General features: G+C 40.6%; 2 protein-coding genes across 2 annotated transcripts; both read right to left on the bottom strand.

The window, feature by feature from the left end:
* Positions 1-2,017: 2,017 nt before the first annotated feature.
* Positions 2,018-4,012, bottom strand: LOC112197517 (1-aminocyclopropane-1-carboxylate oxidase homolog 11). The gene is made up of 2 exons (XM_024338237.2): positions 3,379-4,012; positions 2,018-2,903 (listed from the first exon to the last, which is right to left on the bottom strand). The coding sequence occupies exons 1-2, from the start codon at positions 3,897-3,899 to the stop codon at positions 2,333-2,335; spliced, it is 1,092 nt and encodes a 363-aa protein (XP_024194005.1). The 5' UTR covers positions 3,900-4,012; the 3' UTR covers positions 2,018-2,332.
* Positions 4,013-4,653: 641 nt separating this feature from the next.
* On the bottom strand, positions 4,654-7,129 carry LOC112197515 (1-aminocyclopropane-1-carboxylate oxidase homolog 1). Its single transcript, XM_024338235.2, has 3 exons — positions 6,524-7,129; positions 5,578-5,899; positions 4,654-5,039 (listed from the first exon to the last, which is right to left on the bottom strand). The coding sequence occupies exons 1-3, from the start codon at positions 7,042-7,044 to the stop codon at positions 4,782-4,784; spliced, it is 1,101 nt and encodes a 366-aa protein (XP_024194003.1). The 5' UTR covers positions 7,045-7,129; the 3' UTR covers positions 4,654-4,781.
* Between the last annotated feature and the right edge of the window lie 6,492 nt (positions 7,130-13,621).

Here is a 13,621-nt window from a genome sequence, read left to right as displayed (position 1 = left end):
TCATCAAATCGATCCATTCCGTCAATTTTCTCTGTTAAGGTGCTAACGTGGCACATTTTCACAGAAAAAAATCCCCAAAATACCCCTACTCAGAGCTACAACTGAATCTTCTTGCAGAAGCATGCTTCCCTCTTTAAGTTCTACGAACACCTTCAACTTTAGGACTCAAATCCATGTCAATGACACTAGCTAACTCTGTAATATATGCTGCCATCACATCTCCGAGAAAATTTTACATTGCAGACATTAAGTCCCTCTCAGTTATAATCTCACCAGGACCTTTCGGCCCTCACATCACATATTCCACTAGTGGATGATAAATTATAGAAACCAACAAACCTCACTACATCACCCAAATGGTATCTGTAAATTCCTCTGAAAGTAGTCGTGAGCACTTCAGACACCTTCCCCACTTCAACACTTGAAACATCAACTACTTCTCTAGCAGTAGCCTCACCCCCATTCATATCAAATGGAAGAAATTCAAAATAGGCTGCAATTGGTCATAGCTTGCTCACAATCCCACACCAATTCCTTCCCTCACACACTGCTCGAACTCTCATTGCCAAGTCTACTTGAGGCCCACTGAGAACCTCAATTACAGATCTCCAAACTGGGGAACCTGTGTTCAAGATCATAACATAGTTACTCCCACTTGGACTTTAGGAGGCTGGATGATGGAGTCGGGGCAGGACCCGAAGCTTCCGTTGTTGATTCGGGCAACGTTGGGGTCGTGGTGGGAGAATTCAGCGGCGATTTCGGAGGGGGTGATGAAGTAGAGTTTAGATCGTTGTTGAGGGTGTGATTGGGGGAGGAGGCCTTGGCAGTGTCGACGGCCTCGTGGTCTGGACGGTCGCCGAGGGCGTTGAGGACGGAGTGGGTCTGGGCGACGTCAGAGACGGCGCGAGTCATGGCGGCAATGACTGTGGGGTTGGAGAGGTGGGGCATCTGGTTGAGGAGGCCTGAGGAGGATGAGGATGGTTGCTAGGGTTTGATCAACTGGGCCTAGCCATTGTCGATTTGAATGGACTCGAGGCTGGAGATGTCGTCGATAGTGGACTTGGATCCTACGGTGGAAAGGCGGTCAATGACGTAGGAAAGGATGGGGAAGCTGGCGGGTTCGGATCCATTATTGTGTGCGTTGGCTGAATGAATCGGATCTATCTTGGGAAGCTGGTTGAGAATTGAACGAGGGAAGGAATGAGGAGAAGGAGAGTTTGTGTGTGAGTTTGTGTTTATACTTGTATGGGTATTTTGGGAATTTCCCCTGTGAAAAGGTGTCACATCAGCACCTTAACAAAAAAAATTGACTGAATTGATCGATTTGATGAAATTGGAGAGTGCGAGGACTTTTCTGATTAAATTAAAAGTGCAAGAATTGAACTGATGAATCTTTGAAAATACAGGATAGTAAGCAGAAATAGAAGAACAGAATTAAACAAGCTGAATCATAGTTTGGCAAGGTAGGAAGAACACTCTTCCTCTTCAAATCCGCCTCCTGGTTATTATGCTTCCAATAGACCCTCTGTAGGGTTAATGATGTCCTTGATAGCTTTCTCTTTCATTGCGGGTGGCTACGAGCCTTCTTGGTCAGTAGCCACAGACGTCGGATCAAAAGGACCTAAAGGCAATTCGATCACTTGAGAAAAACACAACGTTCAAATTGGCTAAAACTTAATATAGAGCCAAATTACAGAGTTAAGATTTCTCATAATATTGGTTATGACTCATAAGCCATAGACTTGGTTTCATATCATTTAAAGGATCAATTCACTTTGCCAAATCTAATCTGGCATCAGTGGCATGTAATAATCTCTCGCTAAGACACAGCTAAGACAAGACATACAAAATAGTTGGTAAAAATGTCTGTTATTGGAAACCGATTGTGGTCACTCTTCAAATATACACATAGGCTGCAACTACCTATTTCTTTAACCATGCATGTATTCTACTTGGAAAATGGAAAACTATTCTTACTGTATCAAAAGTCTAATTTTCACAGAATTTGTGATGGTTATTAGGACATCATATTAAGTCTGGGATAGATTTTTCATTCCAAATACGAACTTCAAGCCAGCTCGGAAAGCTTTGCATCTTTAGATCATAACAAGTGAGTTTCTCTTGTAACTCGTAATACAAAGTTCAAAAGACATGTTGCTACCCCTCACATTCTTACAATACAAGCCAAACTGAGAGATTGACAGAACATAAGCTAAGAGCCACAAGTTCTATTTTAAGTTGTTAGCTTTAGAACTTTATTTTACCAGAATGGAACTTCATTCAGCGACACATATTTCAAACTGAAGATTTGAGCCAGTGGAAGTAGCTAGCTTCATAGCTTGAACTGGTCAAGTCCAGACCTCTCATCAAGCCCTTGGGAAAAGAACTTGCCATGGTACTCATCTATGGAGAAATCCTTGTACAGAGGAGGGTTTTCATCTGATATAAGCTCTTTGATCGGACCATAAGACTTGGCAGCAGTCTCTCCTTTAAAAAAATAAGCTACGGAAACTCGTGGACCGACACAGTTGGTGAGCACTCTATGTTGAACACTCTTGAGCCTGTCATTTGATATAGCCTGGAGAAAGTCCCCTATGTTTATTACTAAGCCTCCTGAAATGGGGTCAACGTTAACCCACTGATTGTCATGAAGGACTTGAAGGCCACCGATTTTGTCTTGAAGAAGAATTGTGAGGAACGCTGGATCTGAATGCTTGCTAGCTCCCAAAGTTAGCTCTGGTTCAGGGCATGCTGGATAGTAGTGGCAGACACAGGCATAAAACTTAGCACACTCCATTTCCCTTGTTAGGTAATCCGGTTTGAGTTCCAGAGCCTCTGATAACAATCCAAAGAGTTGATCTGCCAACTCTATGACATGGTTTGTGTACTCAAGTGCTACTTCTCTGCATTTTTTGAATGAACAAATATGTAAAAAGTTGTTCTAGCTAGACTTTTCGGTTAAGTGACTCAAAGGATTTGCACAACATTTATTAAACTCTTTATGACATGTGTATGTTGTCCGGCTGTTAATCTGGTATGGCACATTCACACAAGAGTCCATCTAGAAAATCATCCGGTGTGCGTATAAGGGCTGGACTACATTTACCTGTAATCACATGCTTCTAAGACCAGATAAGAGTATTATTTGGATCTATCTGACATAAGAGTCTCATAGCAATTTAGCTAAATCGATCGGTCATTTTCAAAAACGATATGGTTTTCAAATAGATTACGATGAAACGTCCCTAAATGTTCAGATACTTAACATCACGAGCATACAGCATGAGGTCATGACAGTTTAAAGATCCACAATAAGTAAGAAAAAAGTTTCACTCAACACAACAACTAATAAAATTGACAGTGTTACTAAGAAAGTACCTACAAACTTGAGGGAGTTCTTGGGGTTCATGATCAACTGCGGGCTTGGTAAAAGCCAAAGTGTCCCTCCAATTAGCTGCTTTTGACTGGTAGAGATCGTAATTGCTATTGAATCTCACAGTTCTCTTTAGATCACGACTATAGAACTCTTTCTTCGCCTCAAGATCTTGCTCATTAAACCTCCTTACGCCTTGGATCATATCTTCAAGCACATTCAATGGAACTCCATGATTGACCACTTGGAAGAAACCCCATGTCTCGGATGCAATCCGTACTTCATTAACAATCTCCTTGTGGCGATCACCGTAGAGGCCACCGAGATTTATGACAGGAATTTGCAAATTTGGTTGCTGACATGTTGGAAAATCAGCATGATCATTAGATGGTGCTATGAATATCTTTGGGACTTTGCCTATGCCTGCATCTACAAGGCCTTTGACTCCAGCCTTTGTCTCATCGAAACTCTTTACCTCTTGAGCTCGGTTGTATTCAGCAGATTGAGTTTCACCTGAGACTTCCATGACATGTTCAGTAATCAGTACAAGGATTGAAGGTGTTTGATAGCTCAAGCACTAAAAGGCAAGGATAATTGTATGCAGATTCAGCTGGTAGTTACTTGCTTCGGGGTGGCTAACATTAAGCCACACAAGCGCACAAGCCACCAAGTGTTTTCAGAGAAAGTCTTGCGTACGGCAGACGCAAGGAGCATGTGGTACGTACGGGCTGACCAATCAAACTCTTAGCAAGGGGGTATTTTGAGTATTTTACCTTTAAAAAAGGACAGTTTCGGAATGAAAGAAATTTTTGGTGAGTTCTAATTGGGCAGCCGCATGGCCACGTGGTGCGGCTGCCGTATGTAAGAATTTTTGTTTTTGTTTTTTTTTTCCTTATATTCACGGAAATGACGTTGTGGGTAAAAACATAAGCACCCAATTAGCTAAAGTCAAAACATGTGAACGAGATTGGCTGAATCGTAAAATACATAAAAAGCTGAGATCAGCAGGGTCCTCAAGACTTGAGAAAGAAGAGTTCTTGTATTTACAGGGAATTTGTCAAAACTTCTATCACTGGGACTTTGCCCCTCTTAATTTACACACAGTGCAGCTATCTATCTTTTTCACCATGTTTTTCTTCAAGATAGAATGAGTAATTGCTTTTGACAGCATCAAAACTCGAATTTCAAAAAAAATTGTGATGGTTATGATGACATCACAATAATTCTTGAGAGATGTATCAGCATTTTAATTCAAGTATAAACATCAAGAACAGAACAGATGGGAAGGGTAAGCTAGTATCTTTATATGTAAAACCAATAACATCTTCATCTAGTTTGGGTTATTTAGTTGTTACAGTACAAGCCATACAAACATATGCCAAGAGCCACAATGTACTATTCTTCATTGTTACCTTTGGCACTTGAAATGTGTTAGTGCAGAGTTCCCATCAAGCCCTTTTCCATAAGAGTAAGCAATGAAGTCTTGAAGTGAGGTTTCTTTGTATACAGGGGGGCGATTTTCTGACAGCAATTCGTTTATGGGGCCATACAACCTTGTTGATGGATAAACATGCAAGGTGAAAAAGCAAGCAATAGATACTCTTGGTCCTTCGAGGTTGGCAAGCACTTGATGCTCTACGCTTTTGAATCTGTCATTGGATATAAGCTGCAAGAAAATACAACAGAACAGTCTCTCAATGAGTTCTAGTAACAACAGAAGTACAGAACCATCTGTTTTCAGTTTTCAGATATTTGTGCCTTTCACATTCTGTTATATCAGCTTCTTATATAAGTAAAAACGACACCCAAGTTATGATATCCTAGAGTGATCCTCCTTCGAATCTATGCACAAAAATGCCTATATCACAGAGACCTCAGTTCAGTTCAATTCACTGGAATTGAGTTCCTTGTACATGGGACAAGGCTCATTCATTAAAGGATCAGATGATTGTCGTGTGATTATTGTCCCAAGGTACCACTAGAAATCCTGGTCTACTTCTGTTTGGAGGTTTATCAGAAACATGCAATGAGTAATGACACTCGAATGAATTATAAACGATGGGAGATGGCAACTTTAACAGTAATGGTTCAAAATGTAGAAATGTATGGCAAAATGTCTGTACATTACCAAATTTTGCTGTCTTTTTTCTTTTTTTTGGTCAAAAATTTAGCTGCCATTAAATACTAATATAGAGAGGGCTTGCCTGCAAGAGATCTCCAATGTTGACCACTAAAGCTCCAGGAACAGGAGGAACATCAATCCATTGGTTTTGACACAGAACTTGGAGGCCACCAATATGGTCTTGAAGTAGAATGGTGAGAAAATCCGGATCAGAGTGTTTGGTTGTGCCCAAAGTCAGTTCAGGCTCAGGGCATGGTGGATAGTAGTGACTAAGAATAAGATGCCCCTTTGCACAATCCAATTCTAAAAGGTGGTCCGGTTTGAGCCCAAGTGCCTCAGATAGCAACTCAAACAACGTCACACCTAGTTTGTGAACTTGATCTGAATACTCCATGGTAATGTCTCTGCCAATTAGATAAATCACACTTCAATTATACCAACTGGGGTGAGTCATGTTTTCCTCCAGTTCACTAGAAGTCTAGAACCAAATTTGAACTTCTCACAAATCACTGACCCCCATCTATTACAATATAATCAACACAATGTTTCTAAAAGTTAGAGACTCTTTTCAAACCGTGTCTACCTGTGTCTATATAAACATGATCTACAGATTAGTGACAAGTCCAGCAATGCAAGAGGAGACACATTCTAGACCACCTCACACCATTATAGGCAAATTGAGTCTAACTTTTACATCGATTTTTTTGGTCGGTGTTTATGAATAAACCAAATACAACACAATGTGAGAGTTCATATGACTTAACATCAGGTTAGCAGGATATGCCAACATCATCATAGGCTTACATGCGAGATTAGACCCCAATTTTACGAAGCTTGACAATAGTAACCAAGATTACAGACGACTAGACTAAAACCTAGAAAGACCAGGACCAAATATGCAAACTATAATGTGGGAACCACCAAACTTCTTATGTGACTATAGTGTAAATACAGGGATGTAAAATAATTTTAACCCAAAGTTGAACACTATAAGTAAAAACAATTAAGAAGATTATGATGGATCATACCTGCAAACCAGAGGCAACTCTTGAGGATCAAGAGGCTCAGGACCCATGACACAAAACAAGGTGTCCCTCCAATTAACAAATCTCGACTGATACAAATCAAAGTTGCTCCCAAACTTGACTTTCCTCATCAGCTCCCTACTATAGTACTCAGCCTTCGCTTCCCTCGGCAGCTCGTGGAACCCACGCGCTGCCTCCAACATCCCCTCCAACACTCTCTTGGGTATCCCATGGTTCACCACCTGGAAGAACCCTACGCTCTCCGCCGCCCGCCGCACTCCGTCGATCACCTCCGGTCGCCTGCCGGCAGTGTCAGCGAGGTCTACCACCGGAATACTGAAATGGGTTTTGGTTGTCTTGCCGGAAACTTGATCTTCGCAGGCGTAATCTGCCGGAGGCCGGACAAAAATTGGTGGGATTTTGGTGATGCCCGCATCAACGATCCCTTTGACACCAGCTTTGGATTCGTCAAAGGCCTTGAGCTGTTGGAGACGGTCTTGGTTGCTTGAATTGTCGGAGACCATTTTGTTGTTTGCAGCTTGTGTTTTGGAATCGTAAGCTGGTGAGCTTTGACTAGGATAGACGCTTTACATCCACGTCTTTCATTGCTAGCTAGCCACATGTTTTGGTTATATGTCATGCTCAGTTTACTGATGGTAAATGTGTATCCACTGTTCTTGAGGTTTTCATGATATGAATAGGTTGAAATCTAGAATTAGAATTCCCATTTCTGCTGTGGACTGTACTTATATTTTTTGCTTGCATGTCAAGCTAAACTGCTACACTACATTTCAATTATTGTATTCTCCCCATGAACAAACTTTTCTGGTAAATTGAAGGGCGTGTTGGTTTCCATTCTTTTCCGCCAAGTTTCCCTGCATTTTACTATCAGATTACCAACAACATGATCTGTGAAGAAGACCAACAAAGTGTTCCCAAAAAAAAAAAAAAAAAAAAAAAAAAAAAGACCAACTAAGTTGAAGACCCCTAAACTATCTTTATGATTTGATGAGATTAGTTGAAACATGAAAGACATGACAGTAGTATGGAACTTAATTGGAAAAATATTTATATATATTCATTGCTAGCGAGGTCGACTAGTCGACTACCGAGATATTGAAATGGGTTTCGGTTGAAATGCAGGAGACTTTATTTTCTGGTGGACGGATGAAAATTCCTGGACTTTAAAAATGCATTGACACACCAAATAAATAGCGCATTTAACATCTTCTGTAAATTTGGGAATTTTAGCGTACTAGAATATTTTTTAGATATTTGAAATAAAATGAGTAATAGGGCATCTCCAACAATGGTGATCAATTTTTGGGCTCTCCAACAGGAAGAGACTGATCAATTATTGCATAGGCTATAAATACTAGACCCATGTACATGTCGAGAGGGTCAAACTTCATTATTAGTTCACAGCTTCAAGCTTTCTAGCCCCGAGACCTCATATGCTTCCCATTGCTTGTAGTGGCACATAACATATTCTTTCATAGTTGCTTCGCGGTAAACTTGAGATTTTTCTTCAGATGTCAACTCTTTGATTGGCCCCAGTCTCGAAGAATTTTCTAGCGACTGTCCAAAAAAAACAGGCCACGGAAATTCTTGGACCTTCCTTTTTAGCCAATACTCTGTGAATCACGCTTGTGAAGTTATTATTTGACATTAGCTGCATCATGAGGGTATCCATTAATTAGAAACTACAAAAAAACTCTGATGAACTGATTTATAATTGCTGGGTAGAGGTGGCAAACGGGCCACTAAGCACGAGCACGGCATGGGCCCGGCACGCTTAAAAGCGGTCCGGCACGGCCCAAGCCCGTTAGCGGCCCGGCACGACCCGAGCACGTTAGAATAACGGGTCGGGCTGGGCCTAAGAATATTGGCCCATTAGCCCGGCCTGGCCCGAGCCCGGAATAGGCCCGGCACGGCCCGAGCACGACATATTGTGGGCCGGCCCGTTACAACACACAAAAATTCATTTTGTTTTTAAAAATATAAAAAAACTACAATGATGAGATTTGAATATGAGACATTTTTATTTAAAATCTTATGACAATTTCACCAATGCTTTCTTTTATATTGTCAAAATAATGAAACAAAACATTATATCCTTGTTTTGACATAAGTATTTTTTCTAAATATTAAATATATGTTTATTAATAAAGACTAATCTCATAATAATACAACTATAGAATGAAGGAAAGAATAATAGATACTAAATCTTCATTATATTAATAAAGATTAATCTCACAATAATATACTAAAAACAATATATTTTGAGTTTTTTTTTTCTTTCTTTCTTATAGTGGAATATAAAAAATTATTAGAAATCTAATCTTAAAAAGCTAAGATTAAGAAAAACGTTGTAGAACTTAATTTATTTTAATTTTCTAAATAGTTAAATAAAATTAATTTTTATTTGTTCAAATTAAGATTTTAAAATCGTACTTTATAGTGGGTAGGCACGAGCACGGCCCGTTATTGACCCGGCACGAGCACGGCCCGACACTATATGGGCTCGGGCCATGGGCCGGGCCGGGCTTAATATTTAAGTAAATGGGCCGGCACAAGTCCGGCACGATAATAAATGGGTCGGCCCAAGCACGGCACGAAGCACGACTAGGCCCGCTTAAAATGGGTCGAGCCGGGCCGGGCCGGCCCGTTTGCCACCTCTATTGCTGGGAATAAAAAATTGACATTGGACTATTAAATTCATTATGAAAATTCAAAATGCAACAGAATTGACCTAGCTTTTTAGAAGTTTGTGAAATAATTCATTAGCAGTGATAGCGTAAAAGGAATTCGATATTGTTTATTGTACCTGAGGAATAGTCTGCATTTAGCAACTTTTGAAGTCAACAACATAAGGAATTGTATACACTGAAGAACATATATAAATATACTATATTTTACATGATATAATGACCTATTGGTTCAGAAAATATAAAGGTTCTATCATGTATTTATAGATAGATTCTAAACAACCAGTCTATTTATTACAAATGGATAAAATTTGAAGGTAAAGAAAGAAATAAAAGAAATAAATAAATGTTTATAAATAAAAGGGGTTGTGACCACTTACCCAATTTTAGACTCAAAATTGCCCACTTACTCCACTAAGAGTTTTTTAACCCCATTTACCCAATTTAATATTTAAGTACAGTTTTGCCCTTAACTCAATTATTTAATTACATATGCATCTCCTTGTCTCTCTCATCCCCCATTCCCCGATCTGCTCTTTCTCTGTCATCCCCCATTCTCTCTCTCTCTCTCTCTCTCTCTCTCTCCCTCTCCCTCTCCCTCTTCTGTGGCAGCGTGCTGGGCCTGCGCAGGCTGGGTGGCCCTAGGATGGGCAGGCGTTGGGCTGCGCAAGACGTGGGTGTGCTGTGGTGCGCAGGCGGCGGGGCAGGCCTGCCGGATTCTGCAGTGATCTGTGTTGGGATCTGCGCTGTGGGCTGCGCGGGTTGGCCGGCAAGGGTGTGCTCGCCGAGTGGGTAGGAGGACGATGGGATGCTGCTGTGCGAGCAGGAGAGGGACTAGGCGCGGGTGGAGGCTAGATCAAAGGCTGGGAGGCTCCGATGAGGAGGCTGGATCGAAGGCCGGAATGCAGGCGGTTGGGATCGGTGTTGCAGGTGGTTGGTGCTGCAGATGACTCCGGTGAAGGGGAGGCAGTGTTGCAGTTCCTTATGGGCTGGCGGAGACGAAGGACGATCTGGTGGTTAGGCCGCCGGGAAGAATTTTTTTTAATTATTATATATATATATATATATATTTGAACGTCAACTCTTTTTTTTTTTTGAAATAGTTGATGCCTCAAAGTATTGCTGTTTAGTTCATTTTTTGGCAAGGAATAGCATTTTTTTTTTTGAATGTCTATTGGATTGGAGGCCAATGATCTACTATCTGTTCAACAATGTGAGTAATCTGACATTGCAATGTAACTGTGGGGTTTGTTTGATGGTCTACTGGGGGGCAGTAGACACATTATTGGCCCCCAGTAGACTTTGAAATGAGGGACAGGGATCACTATAGTGTGGTGTTTTGATAAGTGACCTGTTGTTTTCTGTGTATTAAAGTCAAATTATCTGTGAATCCTACAAAATGGTGCATTTTTGGTCGTCTATTGGGGGGCAGTAGAGACATTGGACTTTGTATTGGAGGCCAATGATCTACTATCTGATCAACAATGCAATAATATGATTTTTGGGGAGCAATAATATGATTCTTGGGGGGCAATAATATGCATATTAATTGATCAATTGTGCCTGTAGTGTATTCATTTTGGTTTTGGGAGATTATGCAATTCACTGAGAGGGCAATAATATGATTACTGGGGGGTAATAATATGGTTACTAGGTATTATTAGGGGGTAATAAATTCAGACGCCGGAATCTGGTCAACAGTACGGTGGCCGGATTCCGGATTCTGGGCATCGGTCGGTTGATTCCGGTCACTGGAGTCCGGTCACCAGCCACTAGTCACCGGAGCACAGCAAAGTGGAGGATGACTTTTGTCGTTAAGCGAGAAAGAAGGAGAGAGCAAAAAAGTCCCAAAAATAAATAAAAAGAATAAAAAAAGAATTAATTGGGTAAATGGGAAATAATCTCTTAGAGTGTTTTGGGTAAATGGGGTTAAAAAACTGTTAGTGGAGCAAGTGGGCAAATTTTAAGCTAAAATTGGGTAAATGATCATTTTCCCTAAATAAAAATGATGTTATCTGAACTATTAATATTAACACTATTTAATCTAACCCGTCCATTTATATCTATAAATACACGATTGAACCTCCTAGAAAAGGGAAGATGATTCTTTATGGTTTCGGAGAACTCTCTATTTCAAAACTGTTTATCTCCTCCTTCTTTCCTCTGCATGTCTATTAATTTGGCTCCGTCGTTATAATTGACCGCCAGATTCTTCCTTCTCTCTTGCTAATATATCTCTGGATATATTTACTCATCTCTTTCTCTTACTCAAAAACAACATTGCTATAAGAACATCTAGGACTGCCTACCCATTTGTCTCGAAAGGGGACTGTTTGCCTGGGAAACCAGTCTGGCGTGCAAACAGTCTCTTTTGAGTGACAACACCTTGTGGTGCAATAGTTGGGGCGTCCCTAGCCTTGACCTGACTTCTTCTCAAACATTGTGGACGAGGAGAGCACCAACCTTGTCACCAGGTTATTTTCTATGCCTTTCAGAAAATGACTTCTTGCCTTACCTGTAAGGACTTGTGATGTGATCTCTTGAGTCACCAAGTCGATACTTAACGTTGTAGGTTAAGCAGAGCAATCACTGGGAAGTAGGAGAAAGCACGGGTTTTGCTAAAGCGTGAATTTAGTTTCGCTGGGTTGCGAGGGCGTTACCCTTGCTTCGCTGGTTTTCAACTAGGTTGAAGGTAAGTTTGCTCTGGAGAGGCTTTGATAATCGTTGATTGGAGAGTTGTTGTCTTCTATATCGTCTTTAGTCTCTATATATAGGCTGCTTGCTGTAGATTCTCCTCCCTAATAGGAATGTAATACTATATTTTAAGCCACAGTTATTGGCTTTGAATCAAATCAAAACTCTTAATAGTCTTGATAACTATCGTAAACAATAATAGATTAACTCTGTCATAGCAATCTTCTAGGCAAGGTTAATCACCTTCTGAAAAACAACTTCTGGGCATGCTTCTATATACTGTATGTGCATGCCATTATACATTAATTGCATGGGAAACTTGACTATTTACGTGGCTCACGTTATTGTTTCCTCTCGCGCAATGCTTGGTAATCAAGCAAACAAGTCACTATTAATTATCAAATATTTGATAATTACTAGTATATCAATGAATATCTAGATTTGTCTCAAGATTGCTTGATCTCCAAGTAGGCTTTACTTAGCCTCTAAATAATATTTTCCGAACTTGTCGAAAATATAGGCTTGGGCCTCGGATATTGGCCTGGATTTCTTCGAGTCCCCCTTGTCGGGAAAAAATGTTAATTTTGGGTTCAAACATTGCCACCCCCCGACCTTGAAGTCAAAGTTCCCCATCTTGACTGAAGAGGTCTTGAGTCAGCACTAATCTTGCAATAATGTTGCTTTAAAGCCACTTGCATTGGCTTAACTGATACCACTGGACGGATCTCAGATAGGCCTATAATTAGGCCATGAAGCTTGATTGTCACAATCTAACTCAATCTTGATAGACAAAGACTCGCGGATAATGTACTCGCCATATGTCTTCGAATTGCTCCAGAAAGTATATCATCAACTTGGATAAAAAACTTTATTTGTAGGCCACCGGAATTGGCCTTAAAGAGCTTAAAACATTACATAAGTCTTGAGCAAGAATATTGGAAAAGTAAATTCACCACTTGACAAAGTAAGAACTTTGGTAAAAACTTAAAAGCCACAGGTGTTGGCCCAAGAAGTACTAAGACACTGTAAATCTTAATAAGAAGTTTGGCGTTAAAGTAACGCCACAAAAATGCTCTATTTGCCCCCAGCTTTGACATATGGTATGAAGCGAGTTGCACTAGGGGTTGGCGAGACTGGAAAAAGTGTAGAACCTCAAGACTTCAGCGTGCCCCCATGCAAAGGACTAAGAGGCAGCCCTTCATTGAGAACCGCTGTGAAATCCCATGGCGAACTATATATCTTCCTTCGCAAACCATTTGTTAAAGAGAATGGAGGTGATTATGAAGCGAGCTATTCGCAAACCATGCTTTTTCATCTCTTCGCAAAATGCATGCTTGTTCAAGTAAAGTGAATATGCATGAATCATGGCTATAAACAACCATCACATGTGTGTCCAAGTGAGCCCACCACCATAGCATATGCAGACACGACACTTGCTCACAACAATTAAAACCGTAGGGGTTTTTAATTATGCTTAATTAAAAGTCACCAAGCCACTATGTTGGCTCCATGTGAAGTGTTAATAATTAGGCCATTGATAGACTTAACCCCCTAACGAGCAATCCTAACGAGCAATGAACTATGCGTCACATGTTGGCCTGGGTATGTTTATTGCAATGCTTTACTGTGTCTTTCAAGTCTAGGCCAAAAGTCAAGGCCTCTCTTTATAAGTTGATTTTGTCAAACCTTGCTGCTGACT

Source organism: Rosa chinensis, chromosome 4 (assembly GCF_002994745.2).
Source record: "Rosa chinensis cultivar Old Blush chromosome 4, RchiOBHm-V2, whole genome shotgun sequence".
Taxonomy (NCBI): Eukaryota; Viridiplantae; Streptophyta; class Magnoliopsida; order Rosales; family Rosaceae; genus Rosa; species Rosa chinensis.
The sequence above is the reverse complement of the archived record's forward strand: the minus strand, read 5'-3'. Positions and strand labels throughout refer to the sequence as shown.

Excerpts from the sequence above, each read along its gene's own strand:
- LOC112197517 (XM_024338237.2), bottom strand. The coding sequence starts at position 3,899 with ATGGAAGTCTCAGGTGAAACTCAATCTGCTGAATACAACCGAGCTCAA. Across the intron at positions 2,904-3,378 it reads GAACTCCCTCAAGTTTGTAG|AGAAGTAGCACTTGAGTACA; the intron begins GTACTTTCTTAG and ends CAAAAAATGCAG.
- LOC112197515 (XM_024338235.2), bottom strand. The coding sequence starts at position 7,044 with ATGGTCTCCGACAATTCAAGCAACCAAGACCGTCTCCAACAGCTCAAG. Across the intron at positions 5,900-6,523 it reads GAGTTGCCTCTGGTTTGCAG|AGACATTACCATGGAGTATT; the intron begins GTATGATCCATC and ends TCTAATTGGCAG. Across the intron at positions 5,040-5,577 it reads ACATTGGAGATCTCTTGCAG|CTTATATCCAATGACAGATT; the intron begins GCAAGCCCTCTC and ends ATTTTCTTGCAG.